Source organism: Podarcis vaucheri, assembly GCF_965113315.1.
Source record: "Podarcis vaucheri genome assembly, chromosome: 12".
NCBI lineage: Eukaryota > Metazoa > Chordata > Lepidosauria > Squamata > Lacertidae > Podarcis > Podarcis vaucheri.
The window spans coordinates 39,887,398-39,907,785 of NC_138750.1; the positions used below are offsets into that span (position 1 = coordinate 39,887,398).

Below are 20,388 nucleotides of genomic sequence, written 5' to 3' on the forward strand. Positions count from 1 at the left end.
AGTGCCTGCATGTGCTGTGTTTTTGCCTGTGTCAATACATGCAGCTGAAATGCAAACATGTCATTGATGCAATACTGGACCACCAGCCCATATTTCCACTTCATTAGTTGTTCTGCGATGCTTCTCCAGTTTTACTGCATTATTGCTATCCGGAGGGGCACTCTTGCACAACAAAAAGCTCCATTGTTAATAATGTTTCACTCTCTGTGAGCTGCGTGCTACAACTTCCCAGCATTGAGCATGCAGCTTCTTTCATTTTGTGCCCATCAGGAGCACCTCCCAAACACTGTCGAGTCAAAGGCTATAGCTGGGGAAGGCAGCCTGCAACATCAGGCCAATTTTATGCTGGCATCAAGGAGGAAATATAGCAGGGGCAAATGGGGATGTGTGTTGTGGGGTGGGAGAAAGGAGAAGCAGAGAGAGAAAAAGGAATGGCAGTGAGAGGGGGGGTTACCCTATTCCACCTTTGGCTCTGACCCAGTTCCTGCCCCCTGCACCCCCAGGGGAATGCAGCCCACAGCAGCAAAAAAAAGTTGCCCATCTACCCTCAGGGTAGGAAAGTGCAAATATGAAGGGGGCGGCGGCAAGTGGTTGGCACGGCAGACTTCTTGCCTTTTTCTTGCCATAGGACACTTTGTGTTCTCCTGGTTGATAAGAAAGCCCTCTCTGAATTAGAGACAGTGTGGTGTAGAAATTAGTACAGGTGTGTTTATTGGTTGTGGGTGTACCCCAAATAGTGAGGCGATGAAACCAAGATGATTGGGAAAATGCTCAAAGCTTGAGAGGGAGGGGGGAGGGGGGACTTTTGATTGGCAGGTCTAGTTTTTAATCATGTGAATTATGTCCCCAGTTCACTCCAGTCACAGTGATTTGGGGAGGATGTGAGGAAGTAAACACATGGGTCCATTGTGTCATGAGACAATGGTTCTTGAGAGTAGAAGGCCTAGGCAGTGGCCTACACAAATCTTTCAAGCCTAACTGTAAAATGCTGTGTCACTGTGACTCGTGACTCATCTTGGGTTCCCTATAAATGTAACCAGCCTTCAGAGTCTCTGCTCTGTTACGATATAGAAGCAATGCGGTCGCGAGCTGCGAGCTTGAAAGCAAAACATAATGGGAATGTTGGGACTGTTCCGTGGGAAACAGAGGGACAGTCTATTCACAGTGCGAAGCACCGGAATTAGCTCAGAGTGTAATATGAGCTGTACAGGAAGTACAGGAGGAGTTTGTCTCTCTGCTGTTGGAGTTTGAAGAGAGCAGACGTGTTTTCAGTAATGTTGCAAAGACAGAAATAAAGACATGTAAATACGTTTCTGTCTATCTCTTTCCCCTGCCTGGGGGGGGGGGCAGGAAAGAGTGGTGTGTTCTTCTCACGCTGAGGAGGATCGCCGATCGCGACCTAGCCTGTATCCTCCCGGGAAATGCAGACAGGGAGGTCAACCGGAGATCAAGCCGGGTGCCTGGAGAGTGGCCAGTTTCTCCTGATAATGGCTTGAATCCCAACAAGTTTGTCGTGTAGTGTGTGTATGTGTCTCAGCCAGTATGTTGTGTTGTTGCAGACAGAGTGACTTCAGGACTCCAGTTAATCAGTAACCAAGATCTGTGCCTCTGTGAAGAGTCAGCTAGCTATTATGAGCACTCTGTGTATGCTCTTTGACTATGCTGTTTATGACCAAGTTTATTTTCTTCAGTAAAGTTTTATTCTGCTCTGAAGAAGACTCAGGTTCTGCTTTGATTAATTTACAGCTGCGTGACACATTGTTCTCCTGCTGGGCCAGTCTCTCTCAGTCCTACCCTATATTGCAGGATTGTCATGGGAGGGCATGCATATAGCCCCAAACTCCTTGGTGGGAAGGGGAGAGTAACAAAAAATACACATCAGAGGATATAGTATCTGGAGCATGCGCTCACCTTTTTGAGAGCTTTCTGCACAGCAAATCTGGGGGGAGGGGAGTTATTCCCTTGCCTCCTGTCCCACAAACCAACTTTCTCATTATTATTTTTCATCTTTCCGATGTGGCTGTTCCAAGCAATTGCTCCCATGCAATCCTAGCTTAACCAGCAGCAGAGAAACTAACATTTGCACTTCAGAATATTCGGCAATTATTTCATATCAACACGGCTAATAGCAAATTCCGTGGGGGTTTCTTAGATTTGCAAATGAGTGTATGAGGCCGTCAGTCAAATTGCACCTCATCAAATAAACATTTCCAGTAATTGAAATGATATGAAATGGCTTCTTTTGATGGGGGAAAATGCAAATATAATTTAGCAAAGCGACGAATCCACAGCCTCCCACTTCTGTGGATTTTCCATGGACGGAGCTGTACATTTCTATGTACAGGCAAGCTAGTGGAATATTTCTCTCATCTGCAGCGTGCCTTTCCAAGGAGGAAATGACTGTCCAACCCTATGCATTTGCGCTCATACAGGAGGCAGTGAGGACCACCAAACTGGCTGGATTTAAAAAGGGATCGGACAAGTTCACGATGGGGGTTATGCTCTGCCTCAACAGACCAGGAAGGCAGTATGCTTCTCAATACTGGTTGCTGGGAACCATAGAATGGGGCAGTATGGCTATATGTCCGTTGCTTGTTGACAACTGGGGGTGGGGGTTAAATAAGAATATTGCCTTCATGTACAGTGGTGCCTCGCAAGACGAAAAGAATCCGTTCTGTGATTCTCTTCGTCTAGCGGTTTTTTTGTCTTGCGAAGCAAGTCCATTGACGGATTAGCGGATTAGCGCTATTAGCGGCTTTTAGCGGCTTTTAGCGGCTTATCGGCTGATCAGATCAGCTGATAAGCGGCTTAGCAGCTGAGAAAAAGGGGGGGAGGAAAAAAAACCCGCAGGAACTCGCAAGACATTTTCGTCTTGCAAAGCAAGCCCATAGGAGATTCGTTTTGCAAAGCACCTCCAAAACGGAAAAATCTTTCGTCTAGCGAGTTTTCCGTCTTGCGAGGCATTTGTCTTGCGGGGCACCACTGTACTGCTTATAAGTGGCCTAGAAACGTCTGCCTGGTCCCTGTTAGAAACCTTCTTATAGGAACCTTCTTATAAAGCTTTGGTTTTCAGCTGGTGGTTTGGGACACATTATCTGGGGGGGGGGGTAGCTTGATCTAAGAAGCTTCCCGGTTGGATCAGTGCAAGGCCCTCTATAACAGGCCGTCCCTGAAGATGACTTCTGTTGGTTCAAAAGTTAGCAGCAGATCCCTGACTGGGGTTTCCTTTAGCTCTCACATAACACCTGTTTTAGTACAGCTGCCCTGGTTGTCATTTGAGATGTATATTCTAGGACCCACGTATTTCTGCGGTTGTAATTTGTTTTAGGCTGCTTTTAGCACTGTGTTCAATGCTGCAACCCATCCTGAGACCTTAGGGTGAAGGGTTGGTAAATAATAATAATCATCATCATCATCATCATAATGGTTGCAAAAGCAGCACTACCACCATACAGATATACGGCAAAAAAGAGGGAGGGATGTTTGGTTAAAAGTGGTCCCTGAGTCTGAAAAGGCTGGAGACTCCTGCTACACAACCGACTCCATAAATTAACAGCCTCTTTCGTGGGCAGATTGCAATCAAGATCAGCACAACAACAAAGCTTTATTATTTATTAGCTTGGATTTGATTTGTGCTGCAGTGTGTATGTGCATGTTTGTGGTTGAATGGGGGTCAAAAAAAACAAAGTCAAATGTCCTGGAAGTTCCCTGGATTATGCTTCACCCCCCCCCCCAGGTTTTCTTATTTTGATTTTTACAAAAAAGACAGACTGCTACTGAACAGAGCAAACATTTTAAAGGAATCAAAGCAGATGCTCCTCTCATTCTCTCCCCCCCTTCATTATTTCTAGGACCGAGAGCATTAATTAATTAAGCAATGCAAATGAGAATTTCTCAGCAAATTTTAATCAGAGCTGTCACCTGCAAAAACAGTCCTAGGTGCTGATGGCACGGTAAACAATTTATTTCCCTCACTTGATTCAGGATGTGCTTAGCAGAATTTTGTCAAGGACTGTTAATATTCCCTCCTGCTGTTCCAACAGGGGAAACAATTTAATATTTTTCAGTGAGACAGTGGCCTAGTTTGCACAACTCAGTCCTCATACAAGCAAGAAAAGAAGCTTGGAAGTCGCAGTGAAGAGTTAACCTGTGAGCCAGGAATTAGAGTTCATGGCTTCCAAGCAAGATCTGCAAGTCAACTTTAAATTATGGTTTTGTATTCTGGCTTGTTTACGTCACAAGCTACCATTCTTGGTTTGCCCAGGATGGGACGGCACGTTTGGTGTTCCCCATAAGAGCACAATATCTTAAGAGAGTTCACTGCCCCCTCTTTGATGTCACTGGATGGAAAGAAAAGATCGTTTAAGTTCACATCTGAAGGTGAACTTACCTAATTCACACTGTGCACAAATTTCATTCAGCTAGTCCTTCCTGCTTCTGTCTTCTTTCCTCAACATTCTCCTCTGCCTATAAAGCAGAATTGGCCCCATCCACACGTTTCCACTGGGCTTAAACCCAGGCAGCAGGGGTTAGGTGAGGAGCCAAACTGCCTCACTGTCTGGCCAAGACTCACTGCACTGCTATTAACTGCAAGTTCCTGGCTTGTTTCCCTGCTTATGCAGTGGGAAAAGTAAAGGCGGCAGCAAAAGGGCTGTGTGAGGCTGGATGGAGTTTCAATCATGCAAACTTGGCCAATGAAAAAAATTATTTAAGCTTATTTGTTCTTCAGTTAATCAAAGAAAAGCAGGAGGATTGACTAGTGACCTGATTTACACATCCAAACAAATGACTACAAAGCAATCTCATGCATGTCTACTCGGAAACCGATCCTGATGAGTCCAGAGGGGCTTACTTATAGGTAAGCATGCATAGGATTGCAGCCTTAGGGAACACTGATTAAGAGGAGGGCCATAGCTCAGTAGCATTTGCTTTATATGCAGACGGTTCCAGGTTCAAGTCCTGGCATTTCCAAGTAGGGCAGCAAGAGACCCTTGTCTGATATCCTGGGGAGCTGCAGCCTGTCAGTGAAGGAAATACGGCCCCAGATGTGCCAATGGTCTGAGTCAGTGTAAAGCAGCTTCCTGTCTTCTTGAATGTCCAATGTCCACAATCTTGCCTGTGTTTCCCTACATGATGTGCCATTGTCAAAGGCCTACAACGCTCATCGTTGGCTTTGCTACTGGTTGCATGGTTATATGATGACTAAGTTGAAGAGAGGAAGCGCCACAAATGTTCAGAATCAGGGTGTATAAACCTTTTAATGGGCTGATACTTCCAAACAGGTTTTCAAGAAACCCAGTGGCAGAGCCCACCCAACCATTAGCCTCACTGAGGCGGCAGGCTGGGGCAGCTGGAAGGGATGGCAGATCTGGAAAGAGGAATTCCACTTCTCCTTTGGCTGCGAATAGGAATGGCTGCCATTGCCACCAACCTAGTAACAGTCCCTCCGCTGCTGCCTGCTCCTGCCCAACCTCTTCCCCGCTGCCTTCAGCATGCCAGGGCTTCCCTGGGCCACCTCCAGTTGCCCCAGGCAGTGGAAGAGGAGAATGCAGGGTATGTGTGTGTTGTGTGTGTCCCATTGTCTTGGGCTGGCCCTGCCCAGTGATTCCATCAATGTCTATGATTTGGGTTTCATTGCAATAAATGGAAGCTGTGCAAGAGCACCATAGCTAGAGCAGAAGAAATCCTAGGTGAGGTATGTTTCCCCCGTGCAATCCTATGCACATTTACTTGGAAGTAAGCCCATTTTAAAGGGATGTGGGTTAAACCACACAGCCTAGGACTTGCCGATCAGAAGGTCGGCGGTTCAAATCCCTGCGATGGGGTGAGCTCCCGTTGCTCGGTCCCTGCTCCTGCCAACCTAGCAGTTCTAAAGCACATCAAAGTGCAAGTAGATAAATAGGTACCGCTCCGGTGGGAAGGTAAACGGCGTTTCTGTGTGCTGCTCTGGTTCGCCAGAAGCGGCTTAGTCATGCTGGCCACATGACCCGGAAGCTGTACGCTGGCTCCCTCGGCCAATAAAGTGAGATGAGCGCCACAACCCCAGAGTCGGCCACAACTAGACCTAATGGTCAGGGGTCTCTTTACCTTTTTAAGTCCATTTTGAAGTTACTGTCTAGTAAGTGTGTTTAGGACTGAAGTCTTACTGATCTGGCTGAAGGCATGTGTATAATCTAGTGGAAGACATGGCTATAACAAGGCGTTGTTGTTTTTTTAATTTCCAAATAAAATTGCAAAAATATTCCAGTTCACATCTAGTTAGTGCAACATCCAATGAGTGCAACATCCACTGTATACACCATGACATGAAAGCAAACAGTCTTTGGCACTGAGGCACTTCATCAATACAGGGCATCGACGACATCATCTGGCTGACAATAAAACTTTACCTCAAAGTACAATAAAATTAAAAACAGAAGTATGACACAGCACTCCTCTCAATACATCACACAGAAAGAGAAGTTATCCATACATTAATACAGTCACAGATAGGTAGCCGTGTTGGTCTGCCATAGTCAAAATAAAAAAATTCCTTCCAGTAGCACCTTAAAGACCAACTAAGTTAGTTCTTGGTATGAGCTTTCGTGTGCATGCACACGTGTGGTATCTGAAGAAGTGTGCATGCACACGAAAGCTCATACCAAGAACTAACTTAGTTGGTCTTTAAGGTGCTACTGGAAGGAATTTTTTTTATTTTTATTAATACAGTCAGACACTTAGCAATAGTTTCAAACAGACCATAATATCACATTTAGATTTTAAAGCATCAAATGCCTCCTGGCAACACTGGACCTTTCGATGGGGGAGATTTCCTAGAGCAGAAAACTATCCATGGCTGCCAGCCATGATGGCTATGTTCTACCTCTGCTGGGAATCCTAGGCTTGAAGAGGGTCGTTGTGCTTGGATCCTGCTGCTGTGCTTGGGCTTCCCATTGGCAGCTGGCTGGCCACTGTGAGAACAGGACGCTGGACTAGATCGGCCATTGGCCTGACCCAGCAGGCTCTTCTTATGTTCATACAGTATCATGAAAAAGGGAGGTCCCAATACAGTGAGAGTTGTAGGAGACAAGAAGCCACAAGTAGTTACTACAATTTTCAAGTATAAATATCCCGAAATGCAACGTTCGTCAATCTTGGCCAGCCTACAGCAAACCGGTCCTCTCTGGCTGTTTTAGACTTCAATCCCCATTCACTTTGGCATGTGATTGAATCTTTAGTACAAAATAGCCAGAGGGCACCAGGTTGGTGAAGCCTGATAGTATCACATGCCGAAAGGAAAGGATATCCAAATATTTACTGAGATACGTAGAATAGTCTTTTAAAGACAACCTTTCAACTAACAGACAGATGCCTGTTGTTGTCGTCACAGCGCGAGAAGAGTCTGTATAAGGATTCCCTGTAAGGACCTTGTTCAGCAGTGGACCCTCTGTGGGATTCACAGCTCAATAGCTCAGTCGGTAGAGCATGAGACTCCTAATCTCGGGGTCGCAAGTTTGAGCCCCTTGTTGAGTAAAATATTCCTGCATGGCAGGGGGTTGGATAAGATGACCTTCATGATCCCTTCCAACTCTGCAATTCTATGATTCTGTGTCTGTGGGAGATAAGCACCCTGTGTCAGATGCGGACGACACATCTTGTCCCAACAACCCATTTCCTCACATTCTAAACCCACAGTACCATACTGACGATTGCAGAGAAACTTTAAAAACAAAGAAGTTTCCGGCAGTGCTTTTTTTTCAGGGGGTACTCAATGGTACACAATACCAGCACCTCTTTTTGTTGTTGCTAAAAAGTGTGGCACGTACTGTAACAACAACATGGTGAGTATTGGCACCTGTTTTTTTAGAAGAAGAAAAAGCACTAGTTTCCGGTAATACTAGACGTCCAGTAATGTAAACAGTGTGCAGTATGGAGTGTGTGTGTGTGTTAGCATGCAATGCAGGGGTGGTGGACATTTTCCAATCCAAGGGCCCCATTCTTTTCAGGCAACCTTCTGGAGGCCATATGCCAGTGTTGGTGGTGCCAGGGGACTCTGCCAGGTGGGCAGAGCAGTTCTTGTAAATTTTATCATTGGACAGTAAGCTAGTTTTTTTCTACACTCATTTGCCTGCACAATCTCATGGTTCAAGAGCATATCCCAGCCAGGCAAAGACACTCAAGGAAGATGCCAAGCAGGACTAGGGTGGGGCCTGCAGCGAATCCACAGGGCCAGAGAAAGAGGCTTGGGAGGCAGCATTCGGCCCCTGACATAGTGGATTGCGGCTATTAGGTGTACACTGCCTGTTCTATTTCAAAGCTTAGGAGCTTTTATGTTAGGAAAACTTGTGTCCCAGTAATCTGAGGACACCCTGTGACACCAGCCTTTGTCTTACGGCCTGCCAGATGTTTGACACCCAGCCAGTTCTTTACGGTCTAGGAGGAAAGAGTTGGGTTTATCAAGCCCCCAGTGGACTTCCATGCACAGCTAGGTTAGACTGCTTTCTGCTTGTTTTGCCCAAATTAAGCCCAACATAGAACTAGTCTCCATTTCTGAAATTGCTATGTCCATGTCCATGTGAAAAAGAACCCTCCCTCGTTTTCCTCACCTAGGGAATACTCAATCCACAGAATTATTTCAGAAGTCATGCTCCTTATTAGATGACAGAGCTCTACAAATGGCCTGGAAATGTTACTCTAGGGGCTTATGATGGTTTTTTATTAGGTAACATTATGTACCTTATTCCCTCTTGACTCAAATTGATAGAAGAAAATTTAATCAGGGCTTTTAAATAATTTAATTCTAATGGGTAGTCTGATGAAATGAGCATTAAGAATTTAAACGTAGAAGCCCAGTGTGAAGATCTTCTGTAAAACATGCATCAATTAGATACAGATGTAGCTTTAGAAAAATATACCTTGATTCACAGGTGCACAAGATGGAGTCTGGAACCACAGCAACCTTTCATGACAGAAAACTGGTAAGTCAGAAATTGTCATGAGCTGATGGGGTCTGTGGATAGCTGCCCCGTGTGGTGAGAACATGAAGTTCAGGTGGCAGTTTCTCTGTGAAGCACCCTCAGACTTGAACTAACTCTACTCACTTAAACTAGATAGAAAGGAACATGAGACAGTGTCCTATTCCAGTTAGCCCTTTTGAGCAACAAGGTTTTCCTGAGCTCCTGGCTCACCTCAGAGTCCTGCCTACAGCCCCATCCTAACACATAGGCCAACAATTAACAATCTAATTTTGTTTTACCTTCTAACTTGCCTCCCTCTATTATGTCATCTGTGTAGTCCATAATTTCCTCCCAGTAGGGCTAACTTCCAGAACTTAAGTCCAGTTGGAGGCAGCATCATCTTGGAGGTCAAACTGCAAGGAGGTAAACCATAGGCAGGGGGGAGAATTTTGTGCTCCTCACACAGGCAAGGGGAATATTTCATGCTCCTCACCCACAAGTCCCACTTGCTCTTAAAATTGGAACACTACACTGTATGCCTGGAGAATGCCTGGCTTTCAACAGACAGATCTGCTGTCCACACACCTCTTCATCTCAACTACAAAGTGGGTGTGGGTGTCTCTTTAAACGAAAAAGGAGGAAAGGGGAGGCGGAAATAAAATTGCTTGTATTTCCTTGTTGCACTTTGTTGTTTTGGACAGTCCCCCCCCCCAACTCCAGCTCTGATGCCACAAGTGAGAATAAAGGATAAATTAGCTGGCCTATCACATCTTGTTCAGATGCTCGAGCAGGTATTCAAGCCCTTTCTCCGTGTTTAAAGAAATCACTATGACAAAATGTAAGAGAGCTGGATCACAGTCTTTTGGATACAACAATGAGGAGGTAAAACTGTTTGTGGGCTGTGGCGCTTCAGACTGCCAGCTGAAGATGTAACCACGTGTAATTGTTTGCAGATCAGCAAAATGGTGCAGTCATATTATAGCTGCAAGATACTAAGACAGACCGCTTCTTAGATGGCATAAACAAAAACAATAAATAGTTTTACGAATGTAACTGCCAGCTATCATCCTGAGATTTGGCTTTGTTCTCTCTCGTGGATATTCTGGGTTTTGTAAAAATTTTGTTTCCATGTAAGAAAAAGGGCAGGTTACAATAATCTAAAGTCACACACGCCACTATGGTAGGAAAAAAAGGAAAAGGCTGCCATCCTGAAGTGCAAAATACTTCTGACTTATAGTAGCACAATTTAATGCTCACAAGTTGACATTTGATCAAATCCAACATCAAACCGCAGCGGTGCATACAAATTCTCTTCTTAGCAATCATCACTCTGGAATTGAAACAAGAAAATACGCCACTACCATTATTAATTTGTGAGCAAACTGTACCACATGTGCATCACAAGCTACAGTTGGCATTTATCTGCCTCTGGGTTAAAAAGGGTGAGGGGTTAAAGAGAAGTCCAAATGAATAAATCAGCTTGCATCACTTCACTGATGAAGGAGCAGTCAGACAAGTCACTTCAGTTTTGTCTCAATTTAAAATCCCATATTGCTTCTCTGGCATTTGGTGATTAATCAAATATAATGTAATTTTGGCCACTCTCACTTTTTATTTTAAAGCAAGAAATGGCCACCTTATAGGGCTGCCCGGCAATTTACACGGCAGGCTCAATCGTTGCAAGAACATCCGGGCCAGGCTGGAATTTTCTGCCTAAAACATTTGAAGCGGGGAAACTTTAGCCCTCCGGATGTTGCTGGATTGCAACTCCCATCGTACATGACCATTGGCCGTGCTGGCTGGGGCTGATGGGAATTGTAGTCCAAGAACATCTGGAAGGACACAGGTTCCCCATCCCCGATGCGAGGCATGGGACTCCCCTGGCTTAATGAAATGCAGGACATTCCCACAAAGAAACCTACCTTGGCCTAGTCAGTTAGACATTTGCCAAACTGCAGCTTGAGGATACCCCTTCCATGGAGCTGGAGAATCTGGCTGTACTCTTTGGGCATTGCATGGAAGCCAGGCTTGGGTAGCTGGTTGTCGTAGTAGTGGTGGCTGATAGGCGTGCCCTCGATGCTTTTTGAGAAAGGCCAGAAGCCATAGAGCTTCACGTTCTCGCACAGTTCCACAGCTGCACTGGTGATCATAAAGCCTGAAGACAACCGATAGGCTTTGACGCCCTTAGTCCTCCAGAACTGGGCAAGATTTCTGAGATATCTGGGATAGAAAAATATGGCCTCCTGCTTTGCGCTGAACTCTTTCAGAGTTTGGTGCACTTTGAAAGAAGCTGCTGTGTTGCTCCTGAAGGAAAAGGCAGGGAGCAAAAGGAAAGCTTCACCATAGCTTGCAATGTTCTCCAGGAAGGTGAGTTTCTTTTCATTCAGTTTGTTATATCTGCAGAGACGAAAAGACATGTGAAAATTTTCATCAGTACAGATATTCTGGGTGTGACTGAGTGGGGTCAATTATTATATTTTATAAATCGCTCACCACTGGAAACAGAATGAGAATTAAATCCCACCTGTAAAAACAACAGGAGCAGTACCCTGTTCAGTCCTGTGAGACTCCAGCTGCTTTCACATGATATTTTGTTCCATTTTCCTGACGTTTCCTTAATTTTCATATTATATTTAAGCTTTTACACGATGCAAAAGCCGCTTCCAGAAATATCATGGAATATAGCGCAATTCCATATTATTTGCAAACTGTTCCCGCACCCCACCCCTGGAAGCAAATAACATAGAAAGGAAGACTAAATGTTGTTCTGTAAGGAGCCAATCACCCCATTTCTGTTTATTTGCTATTTATTATCTAATCAACTTGATTTGTATGGCAAAACTAGCTGCTGTACTGAGTTATGGTGGTGTTGTTTGTGTGCAATGCTAAGCCAAACTATAGTTTAGCAGTATGTAAATTTAATAAATAATAACAAACACAACAACAAGCAAGTGTGGTGGTGCACAGTAAGAAAAACGAGGCCACTTCACTTCTCTCACAGTCCTGCTGCTGCTCCACTACTAGGAAGCAAGCTATGGTTTGTCTTTTGTTATGGATCATGAGTGCCTGAGCTCATGGTTTCTTTCCTACAAAGTAACCACAAGCACTAAACCACAAGCTTGGAGTGAAACCACATGACTGGATTCATTCGTAACACTAAAGCAAACCTTGGCTTAGCTCCCAATGCTGTGGCAAAGGAGAAGTAGGTGTGGTTTTTTAAAAAACTGTGCAATAGCATGATTGCTTGTTCATGTTAAACCATACATAGTTTGGCTTAGTGCCACATGTGAGCTAGGCCAGTACCTTGAGCTACTTGGAGACTTTTTCTCTCTCTCAAGTGGTTTATATAGTTTCTATGCACACACACACATAAAAAAACTTGGTGAATGTGAAAGATAGCAGATTCTGTAAGCAGAACCTGACTGCCATTTAGATCTGGGATGGCAGAAGTCCTCTGCAAGTGATTATTTCAGAACCTTTGCAAAAGCAATATGTCCCACCTGCTGCAGCCTGCTGGAAAAGGGGGAAAGAGACAAAGGAGAGGCTGAAACAGAGGAGAGAAAATGGGGGTGGCAGAAAAAGAGAGAGTGAAGGTTCAGACTTAAGGATGGGCAAAAACCTGAAGTTTAGTTTCTCGTTTTTCTAGTCTTAAGTCCGGTTCTTCATGTATTAACAACAGACCGTTGTTTCATGTCCTCATGAAAATTCAGTGTATCTTAGTGTGAATTTCTCCTAATATACATATTTTTGTACATAGTTTAAGCCAATGAACACATTTTTTCGCAATGTCATTTCCCCTAACAAAACGTTACTTTTACTAATATTTGCATTTCTATGCACACCCTCACCCTGGTAAAAATTACTTGGCTGGAGCACAGCGTTGCGACATTTGGAGAAGTGTGAATTTCAAAAGACGGTAGTGGTAGTGTGTTGGATAATGTGAATTAGGTAGATTAGCCTTGAAATGGGAACTGAATCAAATTTTCCCCCAACCCCTCATTCTGCGCCTGCCCCACCATTAGCATGCAACCCCCCCCCCATGGTCACCCCTGATTTAGATGGTGGCTATGAATTTTGTAAAACTGTCCTTGCTGCACAGCTGAGAATTTGTGGGAGCAAAATCACAAATGGCAGCTTTATTCCTTTCACCAAAGCTCCAGCTCTTTCCAAAAGCACGAAAAGCTTAAGGGCTTTCAATCTGCATTAGGCTGCCAGTTAAAAGGGAGCTTGGGACTGCTAACGAAGCAATTGCAATTCAGTGGCTGTAGTGGTGACATGCCGATGCGTTTCTCTAATGGAGAATCAAGCAATTAAACACAAGTCACACAAAAAACATTGCAGTCATACTCACTTCTGTGCTATGATGCTCGGGTTGACTGTCACAAGGTTTGTCTTGTTGCCAACATCTTGACTGATGCTTCCCATTGTTGGGGGAAGGTTACACCTGAAGTTTTACAAGAGCCATTTAGGAGCCACCTCAAACATCCCATTGTTATAGCATCCAGACATCTCTTCGACATGGCACTTGAGTCTGTTCCCTACAGCTGCAGTCCTAGGCACACGTAACTAGGAAGCAAGCGCTACTGTCTGCAGTGGGACTTTCAACATGCATCTGCTGTAAATATTGTACACACAGGGCCAGTCCAGCCATGAGGCAAGGTAAGGAGACTGCCTCAGGTGGCAGGATCCACAGGGACAGCAGATCCTGATGTAGATATTTACACACACACAACAGTGGCAGGGAGAGACAGGGCAACAGGGTTTGCTGAAAGACCAGCATTTTCTCTCTACTGCCGTACTTCTTTTCTGCCCAAATTCTTTCTAATGAAGAACAGGAGACCCCTCTTTCTGTGCATAGTAGCCATTCTCATAACAAAAGCAAACCTAGATGTGGCACTAAATGCAGATGCCATTGCCAGGTTTCATCATCACCATCATCATCGGGACATTTTTGTCTGAACCACAGCAAACAGGGAGGGGGTGTTGAATTTCTTCTCTCTCGCTACTATTAGCCTCAGCTCTCACAGACCCTAAGAGAACAGAAATGTCACCTAGGAACTGACCACAAATATGCTCGTGTAAACTACTTCCATATTTCAGAGCACATTTCTGCTCTTCAAAGTGGCCAGAAATTTGTCCTTAAGTAGAAATCATGCACTTCTGATAACATGTCTGAGGCTTATGAAAATGGGCAAGAAAAACTGCAAAAATAAGGATGCCGGTGTCAGAGTGCCTATGTCCCTGTGCAAGCTATTGCACGCATCACAGTTTAGAGTTTCTTACCTAAATACAAAGTCAGATTTATCAATTTCTGCTCCACAGCTGGAGTTCTTGAGGATCCCCCCATTTCCAACCACGGCACAGTTCTTGAATGGGTAATCCAGGGGCTGTGACTGAAAACAAAAACAACGGGTGCACTCTGTTCTTGCATAGCAGAACCAAGAGTTCATAGGTCCTGTGTCGTCCACCACCACTAATTCTAATAAGCTGATATAAAAGTTATTTATTGACCATTGGTCAAAATGATGATGGAGCCTTCACAACTAGGAGACAGCTGGAATCAGCCAGATATGCCTAGGAACACAGGAAGAGCTCTTTATACAGGATCTGGCTGCTATTCCTTCTAACCCATTATTGTCTACACTGACAGTAGCTCTCCAGGGTTCCAGGCAGGGGTCTATCCCAACCCAACATGAGGATGCCATGGATTGATCCTGGGATCTTCTGCACGCAAAGCAGATGCTCTACCACTGAACTATGGGCCCTGAGATCATCAGCTGAGACCCTTCTTCTTCAAGGGCCCCCACAATCTGAGATGCAGAGGGTGGCTCCAAAGGAGATGTCCTCTTCTGTGGAATGTCCTTTCCAGAGAGGCTCACCTTGGTGCCTTTGTTAACATTCTTTAGGCACCAAGCAAAAAATGTTTTAGAGCCCCAGGTCTTTTAAGTTCTACTTGGAATAGACCCATTGAAATTAATGGACCCAAGTAAGTCATGTTAATTGATCTCAGTGAATCTACTTTGAGCAGAACTAACTTTGAATACAACACATTGATTATACTTTTTAATTGCTATCTTAACTGGAGCGTTAGGGTGGTGGCTTTCAACTATGTGGGGATCATTTCATGGCTCTCTGTATCCTATGACATTTTCCTTAAACTGTGTTAATTTCAGCTTTGACGTGGTTGTTTCGCTTTACACCTTTTTTGTCTTGCTCTTGACTGGGCTTCTTTGGGAATTTTGGTTCTGATTGGCCCATCACCCACAGAACTCTGGCTATTAGGTTACTGATAACTGAAGAAAAAAAGAGGAATATTTAATAGAGCAAAAGTATTGAGGGATAGCACCACAGAGGTTTCCTGTAGATGCCCCATTTGATTGAGTATTCATCTTGATTTGCCTGCATGGAGGTTAAACTATGCCGACTTTATTGATTGTTTATTCTGATTTATTTGTGGAGAGCTTATATAGCACAGAGCATTCCTCCTGCTTTCATCCTGAGTTGCTTGTTGGGTACTAATGCATTTAACAATTACTCATTCATTCATCCCACCCTTTCCAATGGATTTCCCCATCACTTTCCTAATCACAAAAAGTTGTTTTTTAAGTGATTTGTTGCACTAAGGCAACAGATTGCTTTAATCCACTTTAATTACACAAACCTACATTTCTTGATATGTGCTTGAGTCCTTCTTGCAAAATACTGGTTCTGGAGGCACCCACAGAATACCAAAGGATTGAAGGTGTGTGCGTCTTTTAGATTACATTTTTATGGCCATGAAACCATCCAAGAAACTCTTATTACCTCAGGCAGCATTCTGAATATATCCTCTGTGATGTGAATGGTTTTCTTGTTGTCCACTTCATAACTCATGTTGCTTCCCAGCGGGGTGTTATTTTGAGAAGCGATAAAGTTGTGAGCGGCATCGCAGCACGAGGCAAGCTCTGACCTGCACAACAACAATAAATAAATAAATGATCAGCATAATAAATGTTGCGGAGGCGGCAAAGAAACACAAAACAAAACCATCTTTATTACGCGTGGCCCTTGGCAGCACCCAGTGCATCCGATTGTAATAGAGGAGGGAAGAGGAGGGATGCAAGACCACGAACAGCTCTGCTGAGAAGCCAGGCTCCTCGCTCCATCACCTGTCACCTGGCAGAAGCCAGCCCAGGAGACTCCATTAAAGGAGGAAAGAAAAGGGGTGAGAAACAACCCCATCCATACAGAGGCACAGTTTTTTCTTTGAATTTTTCCATGCCAGATAGTCATCAGAAGAACTTGGAACAAAGAACTTGCATCTGACTTTCCTTATTTCCTCCTTCCTTCCAATCCACTTTCCTTTTGTGTTGTATCCTTTTAGGCTCTAAGTCTGAGACTTTACTTTTTTCCATTTTAGCTGATCAACACTGAAAATGCAACTTCAAAGAAGCTCCCTTTAACTGATGGTCATCAGATTGTGAGGGGTCATTTATGCCTCCATTTGCCAAGTTGCTTTGGAAAACAGCAATCAGGTTTTTGATTGCTGTTCTGATTTAGTTTTTTTGAGGGGGTGGGAGGCAGCATCAGGGCAAAGGCAAAACCACTTGGAGGGAAGTGTGGAAAACCCCTCAGTTAAATGAAGGCACTCCTAACACTAGAGCATTTCTCCCTCTGCAGAAAAAGTTTGCATTCAAGGCTCTGTGGAAGTGCTTTGAATACAAAACTACTTCCCTGGAAAGAAAGAAAAAACTTCCATTTTTAATCTGAACATTTGTGTCCCCCACTCCCCGAGAAAGTGCTTGAATATGTAGGAAGTGCTTTGCATCCATGCTGCTTCCACCAGCTCTCTTGGCTGTCTGTTGTGCCAGCAATTTTATTTTTTAAAAAATTCATTCATTTCTTCGACCAGCCCAGTCACTACTATGAAGAATATGGTGCAAAGCTGCCAATGTTAAGTCATGGCAGAAAAATATGAACTTGAACCCATGAAGTCGACCATTTCAATGCAGCTCTAAGCTGAATTCCTGCTTTCCAAAGGTATTCTGGAGTGTTCGCATGCAATCCAGAGAGAAGTTTAGGGCAGCACAGTGCACGTTTGGGCTTTCAAGATCTGAGCATCAAATGAAATGCCTTTGTGATAGATAACGTTCATTAGCAATGATGGTGCGCACCTCTTCTTTATTGCCCCCAGCATAAAAGGGAATGCTTCAATATAATTGGAAACAGTCTAGCATAAAAGAAGATTTCAGAACCAATAAGAAAAGAATTGTTTCTAATTAATGTTATGGTCTAGCTAATGTGATAAAACACAGTCAGGCAGTGCGATATTAATGCGATGCAACGCTGTGCCACGGAGGGAATAACAGAAGAGCAGTTTGAAATTATTCATTTTTCTTTCTTGAGAGATCAATAAACACAATAAAACTTGATGACGTTCTGCAGTAGACACATTTTCTTTTGGGGGGGGATAATTTACAATGAGTAGAGGTCCCTTCAGTTAAATTCCCAGCAACTTAACCATCCTTGACAATGGACTTTGGAGATTATTATCGTTTATAATGCTTTATGAAACAAATAAATTGCTTTTCTAATCATTAAAATGTCCAAAGTCAAGCAAAATAAAAGAACAGAACAGAAGAAACACTAAGGTTTAAAACAAACACAACTCATAAAACCAGCGATGGCAAAATTTTCATTAAAATAGACTCAGGCTGACAATGGCACCCTTACTAAACTAAAGGTTTCCACTGTTGGCAAACTCACAGGTTGTGTGAGGCAGGCTGCATCAGACCAGTTCTGATGTTTACAGAGAAAAAAATGGCATTATCTAATGAGCAAATATTTTCTGTGTACCCTAGAGCTATTCCTGCTGTTTTTGTAGACTGAGACTGAGCTCATCCGTCTTATCTCTCTTTCTTGCAGCCAGATCCTATGGATCAGCTTCGCATGTTGCAGCACAAATTGCAATTTGCTCCATGGCTATTGACGTGCAATTTTATTATTGTTAAGGCAGAGCTGCCTGATTCTGTCCCACCAGGTGACGGTGCAGCTAGGTAGGTTTAGGCCCTGGACTTCATGGTCTTAATAGACAGTTAAAACAAGTTGCACAGCCATGTGTATTATTATAGATGTGAAGCACCTAAGCATGTAAGATGGCATCGCTTTACATTGCAACCCAGGTATAGGCAAACTCGTCCCTCCAGATATTTTGGGACTACAACTCCCATCATCCCTAGCTAACAGGACCAGTGGTCAGGGATGTCTGTTCCAACCTGTGTTCCGTGCATGCAGTGCTGTTTCCGTTCTGCTGCAGCTCAGTTTCTGACAAAGGCAACATTATTCTACACCATTAATTTCAGTTGAAAGGATAATTCATTTCAATGGAAAGGAAATGCAATGCAAATGGGGGGACGGGACACACCTACAATTACATATAATTTACAGACTGAAAACAGCAACAGTGAATACTGAGCATACTTGTTGGATTGATTTTCATTCTGGATATGGGACAAATAAGGCAAAATGGACAATTTCAGCTTCTGTTTCCATTGGGATTCTCTGAAATCTCTAAAGCAGCAAATAAATATTTCTTTTGTCCTCCCAACACCACCATTCTGTACTTTACAACTGTTTCTACAGTCCTAATACGTTGGAGAAAGAAAGATCAAGCTAACCACGTTTTTTTTTAAAAAAATATATATGCAGTTTTTCATTTTATTTTTAAAAAACTCGCTTAAATCACAGCACCATCATGACTACAGTTGACTTCCGATTAGCCTGATGCTTAAGCACATTTACCTGGGAATGAGTATCCTTTTGCTGTAGGCATAATTTTAAAGTAACAATAACAAAATCATCTGTAACCATGGATGTGCCTAGCTGACCAGAAGAAGAAGACAGGGAAGAAGAGGAGACCAGCACCAGTACCAGGGGGCTCTGGCACATCCATGCCAGCCAAAGTGATGTTGTGGGGTCTGTTTGCCACAGCCCTCATCACCTGCTGCTTTCTGGGCAGTCATTTGGGTCCCCTGTCCTGTGGCTCAAGGTCCAGCCTTCGCTGCCTCCCTGCTTCTGGGCTGAAGCCCACAACTGAAATGTGTCCAGTCTGTAGCACAGAATGTATTCTGAAATAAAGCTTAAAATACAGGCAGTGAAAAGGAAGAACACACGTAACAATGCAATATTTATCCCACTTACTTCAAGGGAAACCGCTGATTACAGCAAAGACAACAAAGGATCTTGTGGCACCTTAAAGACTAACAAATTCATTATGGCATAAAGCTAGTGGCTTATGGCGACTTACGCCTTAATGAATTTGTCAGCCTTTAAAGTGTCAAAAGAGAGCCAGTGTGGTGTAGTGGTTAAGAGCGGTAGTCACGTAATCTGGGAAACCGGGTTTGTGTCTCCGCTCCTCCACATGCAGCTGCTGGGTGACCTTGGGCCAGTCACACTTCTGTGAAGTCTCTCAGCCCCACTCACCTCACAGAGTGTTTGTTGTGGGGGAGGAAGGGAAAGGAGATTGTTAGCCGCTTTGAGACTCCTGAAGGGGAGTGAAAGGCGGGATATCAAATCCAAACTCTTCTTCTTCTCTTCTTGTTTTTTGCTGCAAGAGGCTAACACCCTCTGGAAACCATTTCACTAATTACAGCCCTCAATATAAGCTTGTGGGACAATTAGAGTAATTCAGCCTTAGGGGAAGCTTGCTCACCAGCAGCTATATAAATGACAGCCATACCATCTTTTAAGAAAGAATTGGGGTTCCTTGCTTGTTGCACTTGCTCAGCAAGTTTGCCCAGGCAAACGGTCTCTCAAACATTTATTAATCCGCTGCTGTTTAGAAGCTTGCTTCCAATGACATGCTATTCACAGCTCTGCTGCTGCATTCAATCGACTAAGAGGGTCTTTAAGCAGAAATTCAGGCTCATTAGATTCAAAATGATGGAGAACCATGGCTTTGGGAGTTACCTATAATCCAATGCTTAAAAAAAATTATGGCAGTAACCAGCAGTCATGGTGACTTCTAGATGGCCTGTTTACTGAGCATTCATCCTGATTTCTTTGCAGGGAGATTAAATGACATTCACTATTTATTAAGCATTCATTTGAATTGGTTTGCAGGAAGGTTAGATGGCGATGCGGCAAAGCAAGGATTATCTCACATGTTCCAGCACATTTTCCCATCCCTTTTCTTATCACAAAATCTTATCTTTCAGGGAAGCAGGTTTGTTGTGCAAGACTTTAACGACACAACCTGAATTTAACAGTATGTGATTGAATCTCACTTGAAAATATTGATGGTCTGCAAACACCCCACATTCCAGAACTCCCACACTATTGGATATTCCAACCAAATTGGATAGTCTACATTCTGCACATGGTATAATTGCATTAGGGCATTTAAAACATCCACAATTATACTGACACCATTATAAATGTGCTCCATGTATTCTATTATGGGGGACCCATTGCT

The 20,388-nt window shown here is 43.8% G+C and overlaps 1 protein-coding gene across 2 annotated transcripts in view; it reads right to left on the reverse strand.

Annotated features, from left to right (window-relative positions):
* Positions 1-6,704: 6,704 nt before the first annotated feature.
* The window catches only part of ST8SIA6 (ST8 alpha-N-acetyl-neuraminide alpha-2,8-sialyltransferase 6), a 45,053-nt gene continuing 31,369 nt past the window's right edge, over positions 6,705-20,388 (reverse strand). The window contains exons 5-9 of one of the 2 annotated variants that reach the window (XM_082193227.1): positions 15,741-15,885; positions 14,220-14,329; positions 13,288-13,380; positions 10,859-11,333; positions 6,705-7,591 (exon numbers count right to left, since the gene is read on the reverse strand). In XM_082193227.1, the coding sequence (XP_082049353.1) occupies positions 10,865-11,333; positions 13,288-13,380; positions 14,220-14,329; positions 15,741-15,885 (817 nt within the window). In that variant the 3' untranslated portion in view covers positions 6,705-7,591; positions 10,859-10,864. Of the gene's footprint in view, positions 7,592-10,020; positions 10,267-10,858; positions 11,334-13,287; positions 13,381-14,219; positions 14,330-15,740; positions 15,886-20,388 lie in introns of those variants that run through there. The other variant, XM_082193226.1, reaches the window with a different exon arrangement.